The sequence below is a fragment of the Sardina pilchardus genome, chromosome 1, assembly GCF_963854185.1.
Source record: "Sardina pilchardus chromosome 1, fSarPil1.1, whole genome shotgun sequence".
NCBI lineage: Eukaryota > Metazoa > Chordata > Actinopteri > Clupeiformes > Clupeidae > Sardina > Sardina pilchardus.
The window spans coordinates 35202818-35222506 of record NC_084994.1 but is presented as its reverse complement, the minus strand read 5'-3'; the positions used below and the strand labels follow the sequence as shown (position 1 = coordinate 35222506).

At 45.3% G+C, this 19689-nt stretch overlaps 3 protein-coding genes across 7 annotated transcripts; 2 read left to right on the top strand and 1 right to left on the bottom strand.

Moving 5' to 3' along the window:
• Positions 1 to 1124: 1124 nt before the first annotated feature.
• On the top strand, positions 1125 to 4849 carry fgf8b (fibroblast growth factor 8b; the record flags this gene model as incomplete). Its single annotated transcript, XM_062534221.1, has 5 exons — positions 1125 to 1165; positions 1281 to 1317; positions 2055 to 2235; positions 3893 to 3999; positions 4562 to 4849. Coding segments are annotated over 5 exons (654 nt in total), but the record flags the coding sequence as incomplete, so codon positions are not given.
• Positions 4850 to 9402: 4553 nt separating this feature from the next.
• dpcd (deleted in primary ciliary dyskinesia homolog (mouse)) lies at positions 9403 to 12410 on the bottom strand. Of its 2 annotated transcripts, XM_062530800.1 has the most exons (7): positions 12312 to 12410; positions 12106 to 12157; positions 11824 to 11904; positions 11608 to 11729; positions 10846 to 10979; positions 10491 to 10593; positions 9403 to 10144 (listed from the first exon to the last, which is right to left on the bottom strand). In XM_062530800.1, the coding sequence occupies exons 1-7, from the start codon at positions 12330 to 12332 to the stop codon at positions 10040 to 10042; spliced, it is 618 nt and encodes a 205-aa protein (XP_062386784.1). In that variant the 5' UTR covers positions 12333 to 12410; the 3' UTR covers positions 9403 to 10039. The 2 variants fall into 2 exon arrangements, with proteins under 2 accessions (XP_062386784.1, XP_062386793.1); XM_062530809.1 differs by lacking the exon at positions 12106 to 12157 and having other exon boundaries at positions 12312 to 12376.
• Positions 12411 to 12439: 29 nt separating this feature from the next.
• On the top strand, positions 12440 to 19336 carry poll (polymerase (DNA directed), lambda). 4 transcript variants are annotated; one of them, XM_062543283.1, is made up of 9 exons: positions 12440 to 12485; positions 12972 to 13112; positions 13262 to 13544; positions 13761 to 13881; positions 14108 to 14473; positions 15010 to 15183; positions 15617 to 15745; positions 17135 to 17303; positions 18645 to 19336. In XM_062543283.1, the coding sequence occupies exons 2-9, from the start codon at positions 13004 to 13006 to the stop codon at positions 19004 to 19006; spliced, it is 1713 nt and encodes a 570-aa protein (XP_062399267.1). In that variant the 5' UTR covers positions 12440 to 12485; positions 12972 to 13003; the 3' UTR covers positions 19007 to 19336. The 4 variants fall into 4 exon arrangements, with proteins under 4 accessions (XP_062399267.1, XP_062399259.1, XP_062399250.1 ...); XM_062543275.1 differs by having other exon boundaries at positions 13247 to 13544; positions 13764 to 13881; XM_062543266.1 differs by having other exon boundaries at positions 13247 to 13544.
• Positions 19337 to 19689: the final 353 nt, after the last annotated feature.

The following is a 19689-nucleotide window of genomic DNA, read 5'->3' as shown; positions in this document are numbered from 1 at the left end:
AACAACTAGTCATAAATATACATCAATCATGATGCAATGGGGATTTCTATATCCATATGGTTATACCATACCTATTGCGATGAATTCACATCTATTGGCCTAATAGGGGAAAAATGATTGCTGTAGAGACAGACGGTGAACTTCGGCGGTTGATGACAACATCTGAATGGTACAAAATAAAGTGGGAGTCATTACATTCGCATTATCAGTACACGGGGCACATTTGTCCTGTCGTTGCAAAGTTGCGCATCCTACACAAGCTCCACCCGCTGTCGCGTAGGAGTGTATAAACCAGCCTTCTAGGCATAGCCGAGCCAAGGACCTGATATGTGGCTGGAGCCTCAGCCGGTATTTTGGAGCAACACGAGCCTAGTCCTCAGTTATTTCAAGGAATACACGTGTAAGCAGAGGAGGATGATCCGCGGTTAGACGAGAATCCCGCAGATGGAGGCGAACGCTCAGTCTCTCCTTGCTTACATCTAACCAAGGCTATTAGGATTAAAACGCAAAAAAAACAGGGAAAAGACGCAACATTGACGGACATTTGGGAACAGTAGTAAGACACTTGAATACCTCTTTGCTTGGTTTGTGGAGGACACATAGCAACTTAGACGACATTGTTTTTAATTTATCCCCATAAAAAAACACGCTTTCGTCTTACCAGTTTGGATGTCCACTGAAGTCAATTCCATGAGCATCATCAGTTCTTGGAGAGTGCGTGCGTTTTAATGTCAGGTTTTGTCTCGCTCTTTCACCTCCAACGATACGTGTGGATGTAGCCTACGGCAATGACATTTCGAAGATGAGCGATTTCCGTTCTGTATTTTCAAGAGGATTAATCCGTTGCTTGTCCAATCCTGGAGTTGCCGAAAGCGTCCTTGGTGCGTGTCCACTCTGAGATGCAACTGTTACATGAATGCCACGCCGAACTCAGGGCTTTATCAAGCCGTCCTCTTCCTCATATTTGAGACAACGGAACATTCATCATATTTCTGGTTGGAGAGGGAGATAAATTGTTCCTTAATTCCCGTCGGGAAGAACTTTATTTTTCCAAGACCTCCCTGTATCGGAGTGGTACTCATGCGGGGCCATCTATGCCGCGGGCTCCATAACAGAGTTTGTAAAACTTCAAAATGAGGCTTAGAATTTCGGGATTAGGCTATCTGTAAGTGAAACTCCATGTCCATAGCCTAGCCTATATCTGGGTTATTTACTCAGCGACACTATAGCCAAATACAGGCAAATTTAATCTCTGGCAATAAAACTGTTTTCTCTTTCAGGTTACTGCAGTTTATAGCGCTGTCTCTCCACACACAGGTAGGTTTATATTCCCATGCTGTACGTGTCTTGCAGCCTGAAACCATGCTATTATTTTGCGCTGGACCCTTAAATTATAGTGCCGCCATATTTCAGTCAATAATAAAACAGCAATATTGAGTTATAACGGCTGAACCTCAGGTTATTTTTCAAAAGGTCTTATGCCGCAATAAATGTGTTATAACCATGCAAACATCACATTATTACCTAAGTACTTGGCAAATATTCAAACATCTTGAAAAGAGTTACAACGAAACTCAAATGGTAATTGTTATAACATCTGGATGTGGCGCATGGCTGCATTGAAAAAAGAATCGTTAAGGGAAATAGTCCAGGGAGACAAGGGGTCAAAGGTCACTCGCGGTAAAACAACCTATCAGAGGCATGTCATCTCATGTCATATAAGGAGGTTAGCATCGTAGCCTGCTTAGCCATGTCATTGACCATCGGAAGGTCAGCTTTTCGTTTGTTTGTTTCTCGACATCACCTCACATTAGCAGGGTGTCTTGGATTTTAGATTTTATGTCCAGGCGAATCGGACTTTTATCTTACAGCCACAAACAAAGCAGGCCTAATTTAAAAAATAACAATACAAAATAGGCTAAATAAAATCAAATAAAGGCTACACTGATAACCTAATTCCTCCGTTCTACTGGCAGCCTAGTACTAAAATGCAACTGACAACTTTTGCGCTTTATCCAACTCCATCTATTAAAATGTTGCTTCACTTTGAACAGATCTCTGTACAGCACCCGCCAAACTTTAAGCACCACGTAAATGAGCAAAGCCGCCTCTCGGACAGGATGAGCCGAAGACTGACCAGAACGTATCAGCTCTACAGTCGGACAAGTGGGAAGCATGTGCAGGTGCTGGGAAACAAACGGGTCAATGCCAACGGCGAGGACGGAGATATCCACGGTGAGTTGCACGCGCCAGCATGTATTGATTGATCCGTTCTATAAAAGAGCAATTGTTCTTTTAAAATATGAAAAACAAAACAAAACTAAATGTATAGCCTAGTAGTGTTTAAATAGCCTACTGCGCGTCGCTTTGGACAAAGGCGTCTTCCAAATAACTTAAATTCAAGTTTAAAAGGCAGAGTATGGACTAATGGCATATATCTTTGTTGATGCGTGTCAAATTAAGTGGCTTTTAAAGTTGAAACACCAAATGTTTGGCATGCTCATTGAAGTCCTCAAGACAGGCTTGCGTTTTTTCCCGCACTGCGACGTGTTTTATGGTTTCCCCAAAGATGTTCCAACGCTGCGGTTGATTGTGAATTGTCCTATGAACAATGCTCGGCAGCTTTATATGTTTAATGCTTTTGAATGTTCAGTTACAGTGAGCGGGAGGGAGGGAGAAAGCAACATTTAAAATGGAGTTTATATTCTCGGTTATATTGATGACTGGCTGATGTCAGTAGAAAGCAATGCTTCTGGAAAGACTATTAGGATTAATTTATACCTCTTCATTCCACTTAACATTTCCTTAGTAGCTGTCTCTGTATGAGTTTGAAGGATTGATATATGACTTGCAATATTTGGACTTTAAACATGTTCCTTACCCATGAATCTTTAGAAAATAATGATATGGGCCCACCAGAAAATTAGTTGCACAGTCCTGATATCAATGAGTGCATGAAGGAAACAGTCCATGCTTTCATGTATGCATTTTCGTGTCTAGCCAAAAACTGAGCATTTTGCTATAATGCGAACTGTACTTTTACATTTTGCATTTGATCAGATGTAAATTAAGAGAGTTTATTTTGGTCTTTTTGTGCTTCCTATACGTGATGTTGGCTTGTATGTGTTTATGATAGTTGAATTGTATTATATGTTGAATTGTGCAAAAAATAATCTTCTATAACCATGGGCCCTTGTTCCACCCTCCTCCCCCCAATTCTCACAGAAACACACACAGACACACACACACACTCACACACACACACACACACACACACACACTTGCATGGCATGTGTTGCTTGCTCTGCAGCTTGCACGTTCACAGACACATTATGCACTGTTCACTTTAGTCTCACACGCACACATACACTCCCTCATACTTACAGTCATGCACACAAAGACAAACTGGCTCTGACACACCACGCACACATGCATGCACGCACACACACACACACACACACACACACAGAGGCAGGCAGGCAGGCAGAAATTCCAAAGATGACAGGCCACGACTCTAAGCTGTATGTCATATGTGGGTGTCTTTGCTGTTTCAGCTCCAAGTCTGACCACTGCTGCACACTGGTGGCTTTTGCTGTCCACACAGTGCGCACACACACACACACACACACACACACACACACACATGCAAATGTACGCACACACATGCACGCACACACACACGTGCGCACACACACACACACACCTCGTCTGATTGATTTGCGTGCAGCTCAAGAGGCCTTGAGTGCAAGCGCGAGTTAGCCATGCCTAGACACAACTTGTAACCAAACTAACATAAAGCCTTCTGGGAAGCAGTTGTTTCGTTTGTATGATTTTCTTTAAAAAAAAAAAAAAAAAAAACGGAACGTTTCCTTATTTGTTTGCTTGTCACCAGCTAAGCTCATTGTGGAGACTGACTCGTTTGGGAGTCGGATTCGTATAAAGGGAGCAAGGACGGGCTACTACATCTGTATGAACAAGAAAGGAAAGCTCATTGGAAGGGTGAGACACTAAGCCTTTTTTTTACGATTTCTCTCTCAAGATCGATTACAATGAAGTCTTGTTGCAGCAGGTGCCTTTTTGAAAGCCTATTTTAATGAACATCACACAATATCCATTGCCCTTCTCCTTGCAGTTTTGCACTTGTAATTTATCGATCAGATGGCCAACAGATTTGTGATTCCCTTCAAGGCTGAATAACTTAAATGAGTCAACAGACGTCGAAAGGGAACTAACCCAGTGAGTCATTTAACCCCCACTCGGAAACACACTCAGACCAGCCCCTGTCTCTCTTTTTTCTCTCTCTCCCTCTTTCCCTCCCTCTCTCTCCCCTCCCTTTATCCATCTCCCTCTCTCTCTACCTTTATCTATCTATCTCTCGCCCTCTCTCTCTCTCCCTCCCTCTCTCCCCTCCCTTTATCCATCTCCCTCTCTCTCTACCTTTATCTATCTATCTCTCCCTCTCTTTCTCTCTCCCTCCCTCTCTCCCTCTCCTTTTATCCATCTCTCTCTCTCTCTCTCTCTCTCTCTCTCTCTCTCTCTCTCTCTCTCTCCCCACACGCAGAAAAAGGGCCACGGCCGCGACTGCATCTTCACGGAGATCGTGCTGGAGAACAACTACACGGCGCTGCAGAACGCCAAGTACAAGGGCTGGTACATGGCCTTCACGCGCAAGGGCCGGCCGCGCAAGGCCTCGCGCACGCAGCAGCACCAGCGGGAGGCGCACTTCATGAAGCGGCTGCCCCGCGGGCACCTCCTCACCGAGAGGAGGCCCTTCGACCTCGTCCCTTACACCGCCGGCCGCAGGACTAAACAGGGCCGCCAGCAGCAGCAGCAGGCGGTCAACCGGTAGAGGAAGAGGAGGAGGAAGAGGAGGAGGAGGAGGAGCGCAGTGGACAGTGCCCCCGGTCTGTGAACTTGTGGAGGAGATGGAGGAGGACCACAGCTACGGGCTGGCTGCCCTGAGGGGAAGGGGAGGAGGGGGGAGGGGGGGAGGGCTAACAGAGAGAGACTGCTCTTAATGGGGCTTTGCTTTTCAATGTTTGAGAAAACTTTTGTAGTGTTTCTTTATGTTCTAAATACTGGAATATATCTAGTTAAGTTGCTATCTAATTGCAAGAGTTATTCTCACCTCATACACTTATAAGGATTTTTTTTTTAATGACAGAAAACCTTGAAATGATGGATGATGCATTTGTTTTTCTTAATCTGTTAACGGGAAAGACCTCCTGGAGAATCCATGGTGCATGGACTGAATGTGCTTTGCAGTGGGTGGTTGCAACTCTTAACTGCTAAAGAGACTTGATTAGGCCAAGACACGATAAACTAACTGTGGGGGATTTTCACATTAGTCGTTTCAAATATTACACAAAAATATGGCAGCTGCTGAGGGACTGGAAAAATCACTACGATACCACAATAGAGGGATGTAATCACAATCATTTGTGGAGTAGATTTAGCCTCACCACACGTTTGTCTGTTTTATACATATATGAATATATATATTTTTATTGCAAGATTTGTAAAAAAAAAATGTAATGTAAAATACTTTTAAAAAGGATGAAAATATTTATTTTAGAGTGTATTAAATTCACTAAAGTGCATGTTGTTTTGACATGAGAACTTCTTTTGGGGAGGGCGATGGGAGATGGATGCTCAACAGGGGGAGAGGAAGACTATGGAAGAGACATACTCACTCTTGCCCATTCAGATGGCCCCCAGGGTCAGACTCTGAGGCACTCCTAAAAAGATTCCCCTTGGTAAACATTATTTACTTTGCCACTGTTATTCTTCCACACGATTTTTTAAGGGTCTGAAGAGATTTTTTTTTTTCTTCCTTTCCTCTGGTTTGACGTTTTTTGGGGGATTTCTAAAGAACCTATTCAAGTTGGGAGGCCTGGGCGGAAGCCAGCAAGCCAGAACCCAAATGAGGACTCCCAGAGCAATACGGACAAAACAAAGGGATCAGGACCAAGTGCCTTTGTATTGACACAGGCAGCCCCAGTCAATTCACTGGGAAGCTCAACAAAGTTGAGAGTGAATGTATGCATGTATATATTTATGTATACACACACACACACACACACACACACACACACACAAAGACAGTTACATATCACAGACATACAGTATATGAATATATTGATGACGGCTGAGAGGTTAGGTGCTGCTACTGTTGTTTGGATTTTCTCTTTGATGTTTTTTTGTCTTGTGCCCCTAGCTTGTCACCCCCCCCCCCCCCCCCCCCAAAAAAAAAAAAAAAAAAAACACCAACCCAACCTCATCCCCCAGCCAAAGAAGAAGCCTCGCAAAAGCCGAAGCCCCAGATAACTGCGAAGCAATATCTGTGACAGGCCACTGAATTCAATGTGCTCAGCAAGTGAGACTGGGGGCCTGAATAGGCCGGGACCAGGGCATTAAGATCCAGTGAGGTCAGCCCACCATTTTGGCTCCGAACAAAGGTTACCACCATGTAGTTGCATTTCTCGGGATCACACACCGTAACCCCCTGATCAAATGGGCCCTTTGTGGGCCCCTGTATAAAGAAACATGTTATACAATGGCGGGTTCGCACAATAACATGAGGAGGGGTCAGTTATCAAAAAGAACGCCAGTCACACAGGGGAGAAGAAAGCCACCGGGGAGAGACGGAGGGGGCAAGATGCGGTGCGGGGCTGAAAGGGCCGTCAGTGGCTGGGAAGAGGCATTCGGGAATGAAATGAAAAGGCCAGAAAGAAACTGCTCTCTCGCTCTCTTGCTCTCTCTCTTTCTCTCACTCTCTCTCGCTCTCTCTCTCACACACACTCTTACCAGAGGCAGCTGGGCATGACCACAGAGGCCAGGCAATGGGGGGATAGAGGGAGAGAGAGAGGGAGAAGGGGGGAAGGAGACACTGAAAGACAGGGGAAATAGAGAGAAAGAGAGAGAGAGAGAGAAGTGGGGACACTCTAAACAGAATCAGAGCGAGGCCGTGCCGTGCCCCACTATTTCCCAGGACTGCTCCCTCTCTGTCAGGCACCTTGGCCGGGATCCATGCACAAACCCATCCACCCGAGGTTTTGATAATTTACTAACAGACATCTGATGAAATACTGAGAACATCAAAACTCACACTGCTTGCTGTGTTGTACGCGTGTGACCAAAAGCCAAAAATTCACTGGCAGGGACTTAGTGAATGAAACAATATTTGTCTTTACGATAACAAACTTTACACAGCAAAAAAACTAGCCACGTTTATAGATAATTGTTATTACAGGCAAACCTGTAAATTATTAGACTGTTTTGAATTCTCACATCATGGTCTGGTTGTTTTCACAACACAGCAACAGATGTTGCTGGCAATGTTACCAGTAAGCATTCGAGCGTTTAGATGAGAAATCATTACTGAGATCGGTCACTCGTGAGTCAATAGGTTCTGACAACATCACATTTGGACCATGCGCTTCTGTCATAACAATGACCGGGCTCCGTCGGCCCAACGACAAAAAGGGTGAGCTTGCCACATATGGCAAACCGGCGTCCCAAAAACAACTTGTCACCACATTGTCAGAAGTATATAATCTTGGCTGTGATGAGCGAGATGGAGTGGCGAAAGCCAGAGTGACCGATGCAACCCCGGTTAACCCCGCCAGCTCCGGACACTCTCCCTTTCTCTCTCGACCCGTCCATCCGGCATGGCCAAAGGCCTCGCCTTGGCTTCTGGCCCAAAAAGCCGCGTCCCTCTCGGGGGGGGGAGAAGGGGGTTGGGAGCGGAGAAGTTTCTCTGCTGCATGTCGTTGCAGATAGCTGGGAACAGTAGCGTAGAATCTCCGGGCAGGAGAACAGAAGCTCCCGTGTTGGCTCAGGTGCCGGGTAGGCCTGGGCCACCGGCAGGTAGCAGCAGCAGCTTTCAGCAGCGTGCAGAAGCGGGAGCGGGAGCGAGGAGCGAGGAGCAACGGTGGCGGCGGCGGAGGGCCAACGAGGCGAGCAGATGTGAGGGGATTGGGGGGGGGATGGAAAACAGCTCTCCTCCACCAAGGCAGGAGGGCTATGACGGTCATTAAGTTCCTGTGTTTTTCAAGGACGATATCCACTCCCGAGACTCCCGCTGCACGACGCACGACGAACGCCGAACACGCGCACCAAAAAGACGGGATTGGCAAAGACTGTGGCATGTGTTGGCCCTTCAAATTTTTTTTTTTTAAAAAAAACCCGAAAGAAATCAGATGCACCTGTTCGCAGTCGTGAGACAAGGGGGCGCTTCCTTATAAGCTCCTAAACTGTCTACTTGGAGTGAGAAGTTGCTAAACAACATCTTTAAATTCCATAGCTCGTGTTTGTGCATTTATGGCCAAGGCTGTGCACAATGGTGGGACAAACCATAGTGTGAGAGTGTGGTTGAGTGTCTGTTTTTAGTGTTTGCTTACTGGGTTTGGCAGGGTTGCTGGTCTTAGGGACAGAGACAGAGAGAGAGAGAGAGAGAGAGAGAGAGAGAGAGAGAGAGAGAGAGAGAGAGAGAGAGAGAGAGAGGAGAGAGAGAGAGAGAGAGAGAGAGGGAGGGAGGGGGAGAGAGAGAGAGAGAGAGAGAGAGAGAGAGAGAGAGAGACAGAGAAGAGGCAAAGATTGCAAGAGCGAAGAGACCTCTGTATTTGCGTGGTATTGTTCGTCTCTCTTGTTAGCATCTAAATATGCACACGACGACGACCAGCGACGGTTTGTGCCGAGCCGTTCCTCTCGAGCGCCAGCCGTGGGACAAAGACTCATGGCATTGCGGTTCAACGGGCCAGGGACAAAAACGCCTAAACAGGGGGAAAAAATGTAATCACAAACCATTTAAGTCCTACGCGTGCCTTCTTTCAACTCTTGACAAACACAGTAAAGCTTACTCAGCCGTTAACCGGGCGTGTCTTTTCTCTCTCTCTTTTTTTGCAGCGATCTCCTCTACTTCATTTGCACCAGGGCATTTCACTTTCTTGTGTTTGTGTTTCCTTTTTTAGTTTAGAGTTTAAAAAAAAATAAGAAAAAAAAGTCCCTGTTAATTTAACAGCATCCATCATCCATCCAGTTATCCTTCACTACTCTCACACACTAGAGGGGTTGGGTGAATTACTCCATGTCAGCCAGTGAAGGGCCGCGTAGAGAGAGAGAGAGAGAGAGAGAGAGAGAGAGAGAGAGAGAGAGAGAGAGAGAGAGAGAGAGAGAGAGAGAGGCAAAGGATTGCAAGAGCAAAGAGACCACCTCAAGACTGGTCACCTGGGCAGACCAGTGGATGATGCACTCTAGGATGGTGTGTGGCTCCACAGTTAATAAGAAATAGCGTGCACACTTTCTCCAGCAGAGGGGGAAATATTGCTAATCCTACCAGGGGGGGCTTTAAGAGGTTTTGGGGCAGGGAGTTACTGAATAAAGCAGCAGCTGACGGTAAGGTACAGTTTGAAACATTTATTCCTTAACTTATACACAAGCCGCAAGCAACCCATCAGGGATGTTCTAGAACAGTTCAGTTGTGAGCTATGATGATCATGAATGCAAAACAGGCACACCAATTAAATGACTGACTGTAATACATGAACTGAACTTAATGAAAATGCAATAATTTGAAGAAGAAACACATAGCTTTCACTTCAATCTACGAAATGTTCAATATCCCAAAGTTCAGATTTCTAGTGAAACCACTCAACCATTCACATATTAATACAGTTTTCTTCAGGCACTTCTGAAATGTTCCACTATATTCCTCCCAGAAACTGCTGATCGGAAGTTCCCTCTGGGCCCTTCTCATTCGTCTTTTTATCTATCCTCCCCTCCTTCCTCGATCCTCATTCTCACTGATCTAAACAAAGAAATGATGGGGTGGCAACAAGGGAATAGTTTATCCACTGTTCTTTATAGATCAGTGGGAACGAGCCAGAGAATCGAGGAAGGAAAGAAGGAAGGGTAGGGAGGATAGATAAAAACACAAATGAGAACGGCCCTATGTATTAGCAGAACTCGGCAGGCCAGGGGTCTTTTTTTGAGTACCAAACGATGTGGGGTGAGTCCTTGAGGACCGATCCTTGGGTCCTCACTGGGTTTTGCAGTCGATGTCTCCTTCATTCGATCCCTTCAGCTTCTTCAGCTCCTTCATAAGCTCCTGCTCCAGGCTTAGAATCTCCTTGGGCTTCTTGTACTGAAAACAAAACGAGAGGATATTTTTTTTTACAGCCAAGCAAAGCACTGATTACTCCAATATCCAATATAAAAAAATCAATTAAAAAAAAAAAAAAAAACAGCTGGTCTTAACCCACGCCCCCTTTAAATATTGAGAGAAATATTTATGTCAAGTTTGCCTTCTCAAAGCAGAAAGCACCAAAACATATTTATGGGCAAGTATGTGGATGGTTAGTAATGTTGGCCAAGTCCGAGGATGGAGCAGAGGAAGTCCCTGAAAGCAGGTCCTGAGGTAAGCTACAATGACGATCAACATGTTGTTGCCATGAGTGTGGCTGAATGGCTGAGTCCTGAGGTAAACTTACGCTGACGATCAACGTGTTGTTGGCATGCGTGTAGCTGACGGCCGAGTCTTCGAGAGGAAGCTGACAGCGGTCTAAATCTGGAATGGTGAACTTCTTGTAATACCTGTGAAGAAATGGAGGGATGAAAACAAGGCAAGATTTCCAAATGACTTTGTCCAGTGGTCTAGCAGTGCCACCTGTTGGGCAAGCTGAAAACCACAAGAGCATATACAAAGTTTAGTGTGAAATATACAGTTGGGCAAATTTGATATTGTGTCATTTCCATGTTACATCTATCTGCAGTGTTATGCATTGTAATGGCTTAAAAAATGAACGTGCATAGTAGCAGGCAACTATTGTTTTCTGAAGAATTTACTTCTTGTTGGAAGTTCTTATGGTGCAGAAACGTTCCACAGATTCCACTGTCAGACTGTAGACTTCTTTAGGGTATGGAAGATTCCGGACTCTCCACTGAAAACTGCTTTTTGTGTCGTTGCGTAGGAATACAGGCTGAGAAAAAAATAAACAAAAATCCCATTGTAAGGAAAGATATCCTCAAATTAAAGTATAATGATGATGGTGATGGCTGACTACAATACTAACGTATGTATGGAAAGAAATGACAGTGGTTTTCAATGAACCACTTACCATTTACATTCATTAATTTGGCACTTTTATCCAGAGCAACTTACAGCAAATGAGTAACACTCAAGGTACAGTGCAGAGGAGACCTTTTAACCTTCCTAATCTAGAGGCCACAGCTCCCACCCAGTTTGGCCTACCATAAGGAGACCTTAACTAAGAATAACACTGCATATGTCAATACACTTTCTCGGAGTGCGTACTCTATGGGTGGCTCTCAAACTCTCTTCTCGATCCTCGAGGGGCGTTCCCACTGATCTATAACTAATACTAGATAGACTATCCCATTGTTGCCACCCCATCATTCTTTATCTAGATCAGTGAGGACGAGGATCGAGGAAGGAAGGGAGGGTGTATAAAAGACCAAATGAGAAGCACCCTATAAGTACTATAGTCAAAGTGTGGTAGGAGGAGAGGGAGGTAGAAGAAGAAGGTAGAGGAGGGAAGTACAGTAGAGAGGAAGGAAATATAGCAGTTGATTAATACTGGTAATTACATTGGAGCTGCTTTCCCTGATTGTTTCTTGCTCCCCTTGAACTGGTGATGGCTGAGGGTCGCCGACCTCGACTTGCCACGCTCCATGACCACCCAGGGTAGTTTTCATGCGCCACTTTCTGACTGAAGCAGAAGAGACAAACATGTGTTTACAGAGTTCATGTTAACGTTATAGCCAAGCCATCGCAAACGCATGCACTGCACTGACAAGACTTACGTATGAGCTCGTCGGTTTTCATGTCATATTCCTCTGCCATCTCTTTCCCATCACCAAACAGATAATGAACTTTCCTTTTTCCTTGAAAATAGCAAAACACCCATTCATAGATTCGTAATTAACTGACGTGTTGTGCTACTTCACACAGCAGCCGCAGCAGCCCTGTGGATAAGTAACTTAGCTAACGTTGTCCTAGCGGTTATACACATACAGCTAACAGCTCATATTAAGTAGGGTGATATCATGCACAAAGTCGAAATCTAACCACATGCATTAACTTACCATCGCTTATTATTGCGGTTTTCTTTGATGCCTTTAGTTGATCTATCCAGCTCTGCACAGCCATAACGAAATGTCTCAAATTCCTCAAACTAAATGGGTTTCTATGACAACAACTTCATAAACACTTCAATTTAATGGAAGTTAAGACAGCGAACAACATTCCCAAAATAGCTAGCAATAACTTGTCCTACTGTCTAATGAATTACCTCAGAGTATGCCAGAAACATAAAGCATTATGTGTGAATCATCCTCATCTTTTGATATTTGGCGTTGCTACTTTTATTGCGCGTGTTGGTTGTTCCACGTGTGACCCGGAAGTAGTACTTTTTTAAACTGACAGAGCCCTACAGAACATTTATTTTGATCGTGGGCCAGTGTCGGTGAGTAAATGTTTGCATTGCTTATTACGCGTGACCTAAAACCTAATTGAGACTGAGTTTTTGACCACAATATGATCTTTGTAAAACATCTGTCGTTCATAAGTTTAAGTTCCATACGCATATTTCCGCCTTCCAGTCTTCATTGACCAATTTTAGCCATGGTTATGGTTAGTTTGGTACCATTATGGTATTTAGCCAACGCTTTTGTCCAAAACGACATACAAATAACAACGGTACAGCTACCGTTGTGACTAATGTTTATGCATCCTACCTATGTGCAATCATTGCGTATGCGAATAAATTTAAACTGTTAACAATACAGGGCCCCCTAAAAAGTTGTTCTCTGTCACACATATTACATGGGACAGATCAACGTTGTGAGCGCAGCTTGTAATAGTAGCCTAGCGTTAAATGTCGGTGGACGGTGGTGGCACAGTTCAATTATTGTCAGAAGCTGGATGTAGTGATACGTATTTCATGTTTCAGAAGTGTCAACAGGGTCTCCATGTCTTGGCGTAATGGAGGCCCACGGTATTTTAAAAGCATTTCCGAAAGTGAAGCGATCAAAGATAGTCGAGACCAAGGATGCACCTCCACCCAAGAAGAAGCCCGGTGAAATTGTAACAGGTAAGAGTGTGCATGTGTGAGAGAGAGATAGAGAGAAAACCAAAGGAGATAGAAGGAGAGTTGTGAAAGATGTCCTTAAGCCGTCTGCTTCTTCAACAGCCGCAGCTTTCATGTTTCTTCGCTCATGCTTGCAGGCTCTGTGTTCCAAGGTGTCTCTATACACATCCTTCCAGCTGGCATTGGGAAAGCCAGATGTGAGATCTTCCAGAGACAGATCACCCAGAATGGGGGAAAGATTGAGAACGCATTAGGCCCTGGTGTGACCCATGTCATTGTGGAGGATACCATGGACTGCGAGCGAGCGTTGAGGCTGCTGAAAGCAGACACCTTGCCTTCCTCGGTCAAATTGGTGAAGTGTTCTTGGCTGAGCATGTGCATATCTGAAAAACGGTTACTGGACACTACAGCCCACTGTCTTCTCCTTCCAGACAGGTATTACACTGTAACACTGACTCAGTTACTGCCAGAAAACTTTAAATTGCTCCTTGTGTGACTGTAAAGTTAATCTTCATAGTCTCAGAAGTCTAACTTGAGGAATGCCTTGAACTGTGGATATTATTTCTGTGTAGCTTGCTTGTAGTCCAACCAACCTTATAACAATGGGGATTGTCTTTTATCCCCACGTGTAAGCATCTGTACCTTGTTTAGCAGAGACACGCAAGGCAATAAAAGCAAGGCAAAAGAAGAGCCTGTTAAACACAACTCTACCAAAGAAGATGTGACACAACAGCATGACTTCCAAACAGTGCACGAAGACCCAGCACATACGGTAAAGTGGGAACTCTGGGACGTGGGCATCACATTAAAAGGAATGCTATACGACTTTTTGTAATTTGTAGTGATTTTACAGGGAAGTACAGGGAAGTCTGAATTGTCGTATATATCACAGTGAACAGTCCATGCTGAACTGAATCCTAGCTATAATTGAACAACTTGCGGTTATCAACTGAGCTGCAGTTCAACAAATGATGTGACCTTCTCTCTTGCGCCTCCAGATGACGCAAACGCAGACGCAGACGCAGGAAGGCAAAGACAACTACGGGGACGAGGATGGCGTGTCCCAAAATGACCTGGATGCACTGATGGGTGGCCATCACCCTACGGTGGGTCCCTCGAGCCCGCCGGACACCACGGCTGCCACCGCTACCGCCACCGCGCCACCACCGCCCAGCCTGCCCGGGAAGTGGGTCTGTGCCCAGTCCTCCGTGGCCAAGTGCAACAACCACAACAAACACCTGACCGACAAGCTAGAGCCTCTGGCCAAGGCCTACACACACAAGGGGGACAGGTGGCGCGCCCTGGGCTACTCCAAAGCCATCAACGCCCTGAAGAGTTACCACAAGCCAGTCACGTCTTATGAGGTGCATGCTGCTCCCGTGATTTCTTCATGTGTTGCGTGGTGCGATTTGACCAGCGCTGTTTTAATTGTATTTTATTATTATTATTTATTGTATTTATTTATTTACTTATTTATTTTTGTCCTTGGGTATGTTGTGCATGGCAGTGCTTTGTTGGAAAAAAAGCTCCATTTGCAATGCAAACGGGTCCCCACATTTTTTGGTATATAAAACAATGCTCTGACTGCAGTGAGATTTTCAGTGATTGATAGCTTGCTTGCTATTTAGGGGTCACCAAGCTACGATTATGTGCTAGTGATTCACCGATATAGCAGCCTAACATTGACATTGGTCGATATTTGTCTTGTTACTCTCGTGTAGTGTATCGGCATCGGTTACTGGCTAAATTGTTTTTTATAAACATCGGCCCAGAATTTCACAATTGGTCCATCCTTACTGTGTGCCAGGACTGCAGGTATAACTGAATGGCATGTAGTCCTACTTGTCAGAAGCGAAAAAAAAAAAGTCTTGACATCTGTTTATTCCTTGTCTGTTGAAAGGAGGCGTGTCAGATCCCTGGCATCGGCCACAAAATGGCCGACAAGATCATGGAGATCATGGAGAGCGGACACCTGCGCAAGCTGGACCACATGGGGGAGGACGTGCCCGTGCTGGAGCTGTTCTCCAACATCTGGGGCGTGGGAGCCAAAACCGCGCTCCTCTGGTACCAGATGGTGAGATTACAGGCCCCACCCGCTACAACACACCTGATGTTGTTTATGATTGTGCTGTGAGATTATAGTTTGTTTATTTATTTGTTGCCGCAGTAAGTAGATTGGACAAAATGTAAAGAAAAGAAAAAAAAAATCTCCTGATGAGCCACGAACGACTCATTCATTCTCCCAAACATGCCCTAGAAAAGTCTTTCATAGCAATTAACAGCAGGATAAATGACTTTAGCCGTATGATATAGCCATTCTGAAATGCATGTGTGAAACATTCGTTGTGTGTTTAAGTTCGACGGCTTGAGTTGCCAGTTGTGGTCCTCGCTGTTTTCGGTTTGAAATGGTTAGAACAGCTGCAGTTGTGATAAACATGTGTTGAGTAAAGAACAGCTCGACCACTTCTGCTACTTTTTTCATTTTTGCTTCAAATTTATTTTCCCAGGGGTTTCGCACCTTGGACGACATCCGTACCAAAGCAACTTTAAATCACACGCAGCAAATTGGCCTGAAACACTACGACGACTTTCTGGATCGAATGCCGCGCGAAGAAGCAGCCGCCATCGAGAAGACGGTACACTGTTTACGCTGACCGAGCGCCTATCTAAATAATTAACACGCCGTAAACAGCTTACACATGATATAAGCTTATAACAATATTCCAATGAAAGAGCGACCGATAAATATTCTATGGCATCCACATCAATTTTTAACTCCCGCCATTAGATTTATGTCCTCGCTGTTAAATCATGACGGACGCGGCCTCTTCTCCTGGAATTCGTCACACTAATAAGTAAAAAGCAAAGCTTGTAAGCCCGAGCAGGACATTAAAATAAACAGGGCATGAACACAAGTTTGCGTTGGCCCCCGGCACATTGTCAATCTTCCTCCCTCCGTGGGTTGATGGAGAAAGCAGAGCGCGTTTTGTGATGTGGGGGGAGTGAGAGGTGGGGTCAGGGGGTGGTGTGGAGTGTGTGTGTGTGTGTGTGTGTGTGTGTGTGTGTGTGTGTGTGTGTGTGTAGGGGAGGGGGGGGGTGTTTGGGCAAGGGAGTTGGGGTTGGGTGAGTGCGGGGGTTGGAGGTTGAGGAGGAGGAGTAGGAGGTGCGCTCCTGACGCTTGGCGCGGCATAAGTCGGCCAGCGTGCGCGGATACCTTCGGTCATTTTCGCGGGACTTGGGAACGGGCCCAGTTGTTTTCTTGCCGGGGGTAAAGCGGCTTCTGCTTCTGCTTCTGCTGCTGCTGCTGCTTTCCCTTTTCGGCCTCCCCTGGCGGACCTCGCTTTGGAGATAGAAAGAGCAGATCGAGGAGATGACTGTAGCATGTGTCCCCCTCCGGCCTGTCAGCAGTGATATGTGGAGCATGTAACCACTCCGTCTCGAATGAGTTAAGTGCCTAATTGTCGGAATGCAAGGTAGACGCAGGAGAAACACATGAGAGAGAGAGAAAGAGACAGAGGGAGGAGAGAGGGAGAGAAAGAGAGAGAGAGATAGGGATTAATCGGGGGGACTGGGAGAAGGAAAAAGCAGAACGAGAGTGTGAGAGGGAGAAAGAAAACATGGTCAACCCTCATTTGATTTCGAAGTCTTCAGACCTGTGGAGGTTTTGGAGGTAGCAGTAAGAAGCAAAGCCAGGGGACTAAATGAGATTTCCAACACCATCTCACTTCTCAGGGACTTTCTCTGTCTCTGTTTGCAGTGCGTCTAATAATGTATGGCTGCTCATGGATGTTGTATTAACTTCCCTGAGATTGGCCAGCGGTCGTGACAGTCTTGCATTTTCACTCATTCTGTCTGTGTGTTCTCTCTCTCTCTCTCTCTCTCTCTCTCTCTCTCTCTCTCTCTCTCTCTCTCTATCTCTCTCTCTCTCTCTCTCTCTCTCTCCTCTCTCTATCATTCCCTCATTCTCATTCTCTCTTTCATCCTGTCTCATCCTCTCTCATATTCTTCTCTGCTTCCTCTGGCAGGTCCGGGAGGCTGCTCACGCCGTAGACCCGGGCCTGGTGTCGGTGGCCTGTGGCTCCTACCGTCGAGGGAAGGCCACGTGCGGAGACGTGGACGTTCTCATCACTCACCCGGACGGAAAGTCCCACAGGGGCATCTTCAGCAAAGTCCTGCACATCCTGCACGAGAGTGGTATGGCCAGATCCAGAGTCTCGGACATCCTATTTAAAGGAGAATTCTGCTGATTTTTCACATACAGTAGATCTCCGTTTCTTGAGGTCACATAGTACTGTCTGTACAAAAAAAAGCTTGAGTTGCTAGCTCAAGTTGCTGCAGCCAATAGTTGCCAGGGAGCTATGTACAGTGCTACACTTTGGGGGCATGTTCATGAGCCCCCATGTTCCTTCCCCCCCCAGAGTATAGCACTTTTTTTCCCGTTCTGATGATGCTCGGCGACCTTGACAGAGATGTATGTGGAAAAATTGCTGGAATTCTCCTCTAAGCACTCTCTATACTTGGGTGGACTATTGTGTTGCTCGCTTTATTTTGTGTCTCCCACTCCTCATCAATTACCCCTACCCCCTTGTCCCTCGAAACCGAGTGGCAAAGCGTAGGGGTGGAAATATTCCCCTTGGAATGAGACAGCACTAGCTTACCACACTTACACATAATTTACAAAGAGACTACCACACCCATAGCTACACTAGCAGTCTACATCTTTATAGTTGTCTAGAATCTCAGATCTTTGCTGCAGACTACATTTATATATATTATAAAGGCAGAGGCTGTAATTCTAATCTCTAATCTAAGTTTTTGTCAGATTCAGCAAATGACCCCTCATGATCCTCCCGCTGTATATTCAGGGTTTGGAAAACAAACAAACAAACAAACAAACAAACAACCTTTACATACACAGTTTTGTCTTCCTTTAATAAGGGACAAACCCAGTGGTTTCATTGGACCCAGTCATTAACAATTCCAGCCAATGAACATGCAGCATCAGGAGCAGGGGAGGGAGGGGTTTAAGTAAGTTAAATATTAGGTGGATTCACTCATGAAGGCATCTTAAGACGACTGCAAAACGTGATTATTTCTGAGATACTGATACGTTCTCGCACTGGAATTGTGCATACGTAATGGTTGAAAATGTATCAGAATCTCAGAAATAATCATGTCTGCAGTTAAGTCAAATACACCTATTGTCACTGGACTCTGCATCGAAAGACATTTCCTTCACTTCAAACTACTCTTTGGTTGATCACAATATTCACTTTTTCTATACTGGGAATATATATATATATAGGGGTTTGTTTTAGGGATTTGTTGGCAAAAAAAGCTGCATGACAATTTTTTTTATTTAAATATAAAATGTTATGATATATTGATATTGTTTTTTTCCTCCCTTGATGGTATATTATAATCACATTTTCTATATTCCAGAGCAAGGCAAAAACTCCTCCTTGGACACTTGATTGACAATTTCATTTGTGTAGTGTATTTTGTTTTTTTACATCCACCGCTTTATTTTTTCAGGCTTTCTCACGGACGACCTGGTGAGCAGCGAGGACAACGGCGAGCAGAAGAAGTACATGGGCGTGTGCCGGTTGCCCGGCCCCGGGCAGCGTCACCGGCGGCTGGACGTGATCGTGGTGCCGCACGGCGAGTTCGCCTGCGCGCTGCTCTACTTCACGGGCTCGGCCCACTTCAACCGCTCCATGCGCGCCCTGGCCAAGACCAAGCGCATGAGCCTGTCCGAGCACTCGCTCAACTGCAACGTGCTGCGGCAGGGCGCCGCCAAGGTGGCAGCGGGCAGCCCTCTGCCCACGCACAGCGAGAGGGACGTCTTCACCCACCTGGGCGTCCCGTACAGGGAGCCCCACGAGAGAGACTGGTAGTGTGTGTGTGGTGACGAGGGATTTCTTTTTTTTCTCTCCCTGATTCAGGACTTCTGTGGAGATATTTTAAGGAGATATTAAAATATCAGGGAGCCCCACGAGAGGGACTGGTAGTGTGTGGTGACGAGGGATTTTTTTTTTCTCTCCCTAAATCAGGACTTTTGTGGAGATATTTTAAGGTTTCTTTGAGAAATGGTCCGTGTTGGTATGCGTGTTCCTATTTAAGATCATGTTGGTAACAATTAAGGGATACTGAGGACTTTTCAGGAAATGAAGGAAAACTGAGAGGAGTGCACAGCAAACTATCATGTTGAGTAGACGGGGGGGGGGGGGGGGGGGTCTCAGTTTTCCACAAAATATGTGCAGGGGAATGTGTATTGATAAATGTTTAACACTGTTCAGCATAAGAATGTAGATTAAGAACCTATAGCTGTCAGTACATGGTTTATGACCACTTGATATCTATGTTTTTAAAAGTATATGCATGTCTTAAATAGAGTGTATGTAGATTATGTGCTGCTTATACCTGAAGTAAAAGTACAAACAAAAGAAACTACAAAATAGCCTACTCTTATTTTAGATTACTTTTTCTTGTCTCATTTCTTCTACTGAAGTTCAGTGGCCACCTGTTTGATTGTGTTCAACGGTGTCAACGCACTGACGTTTCATTGGTGCAAGCATTG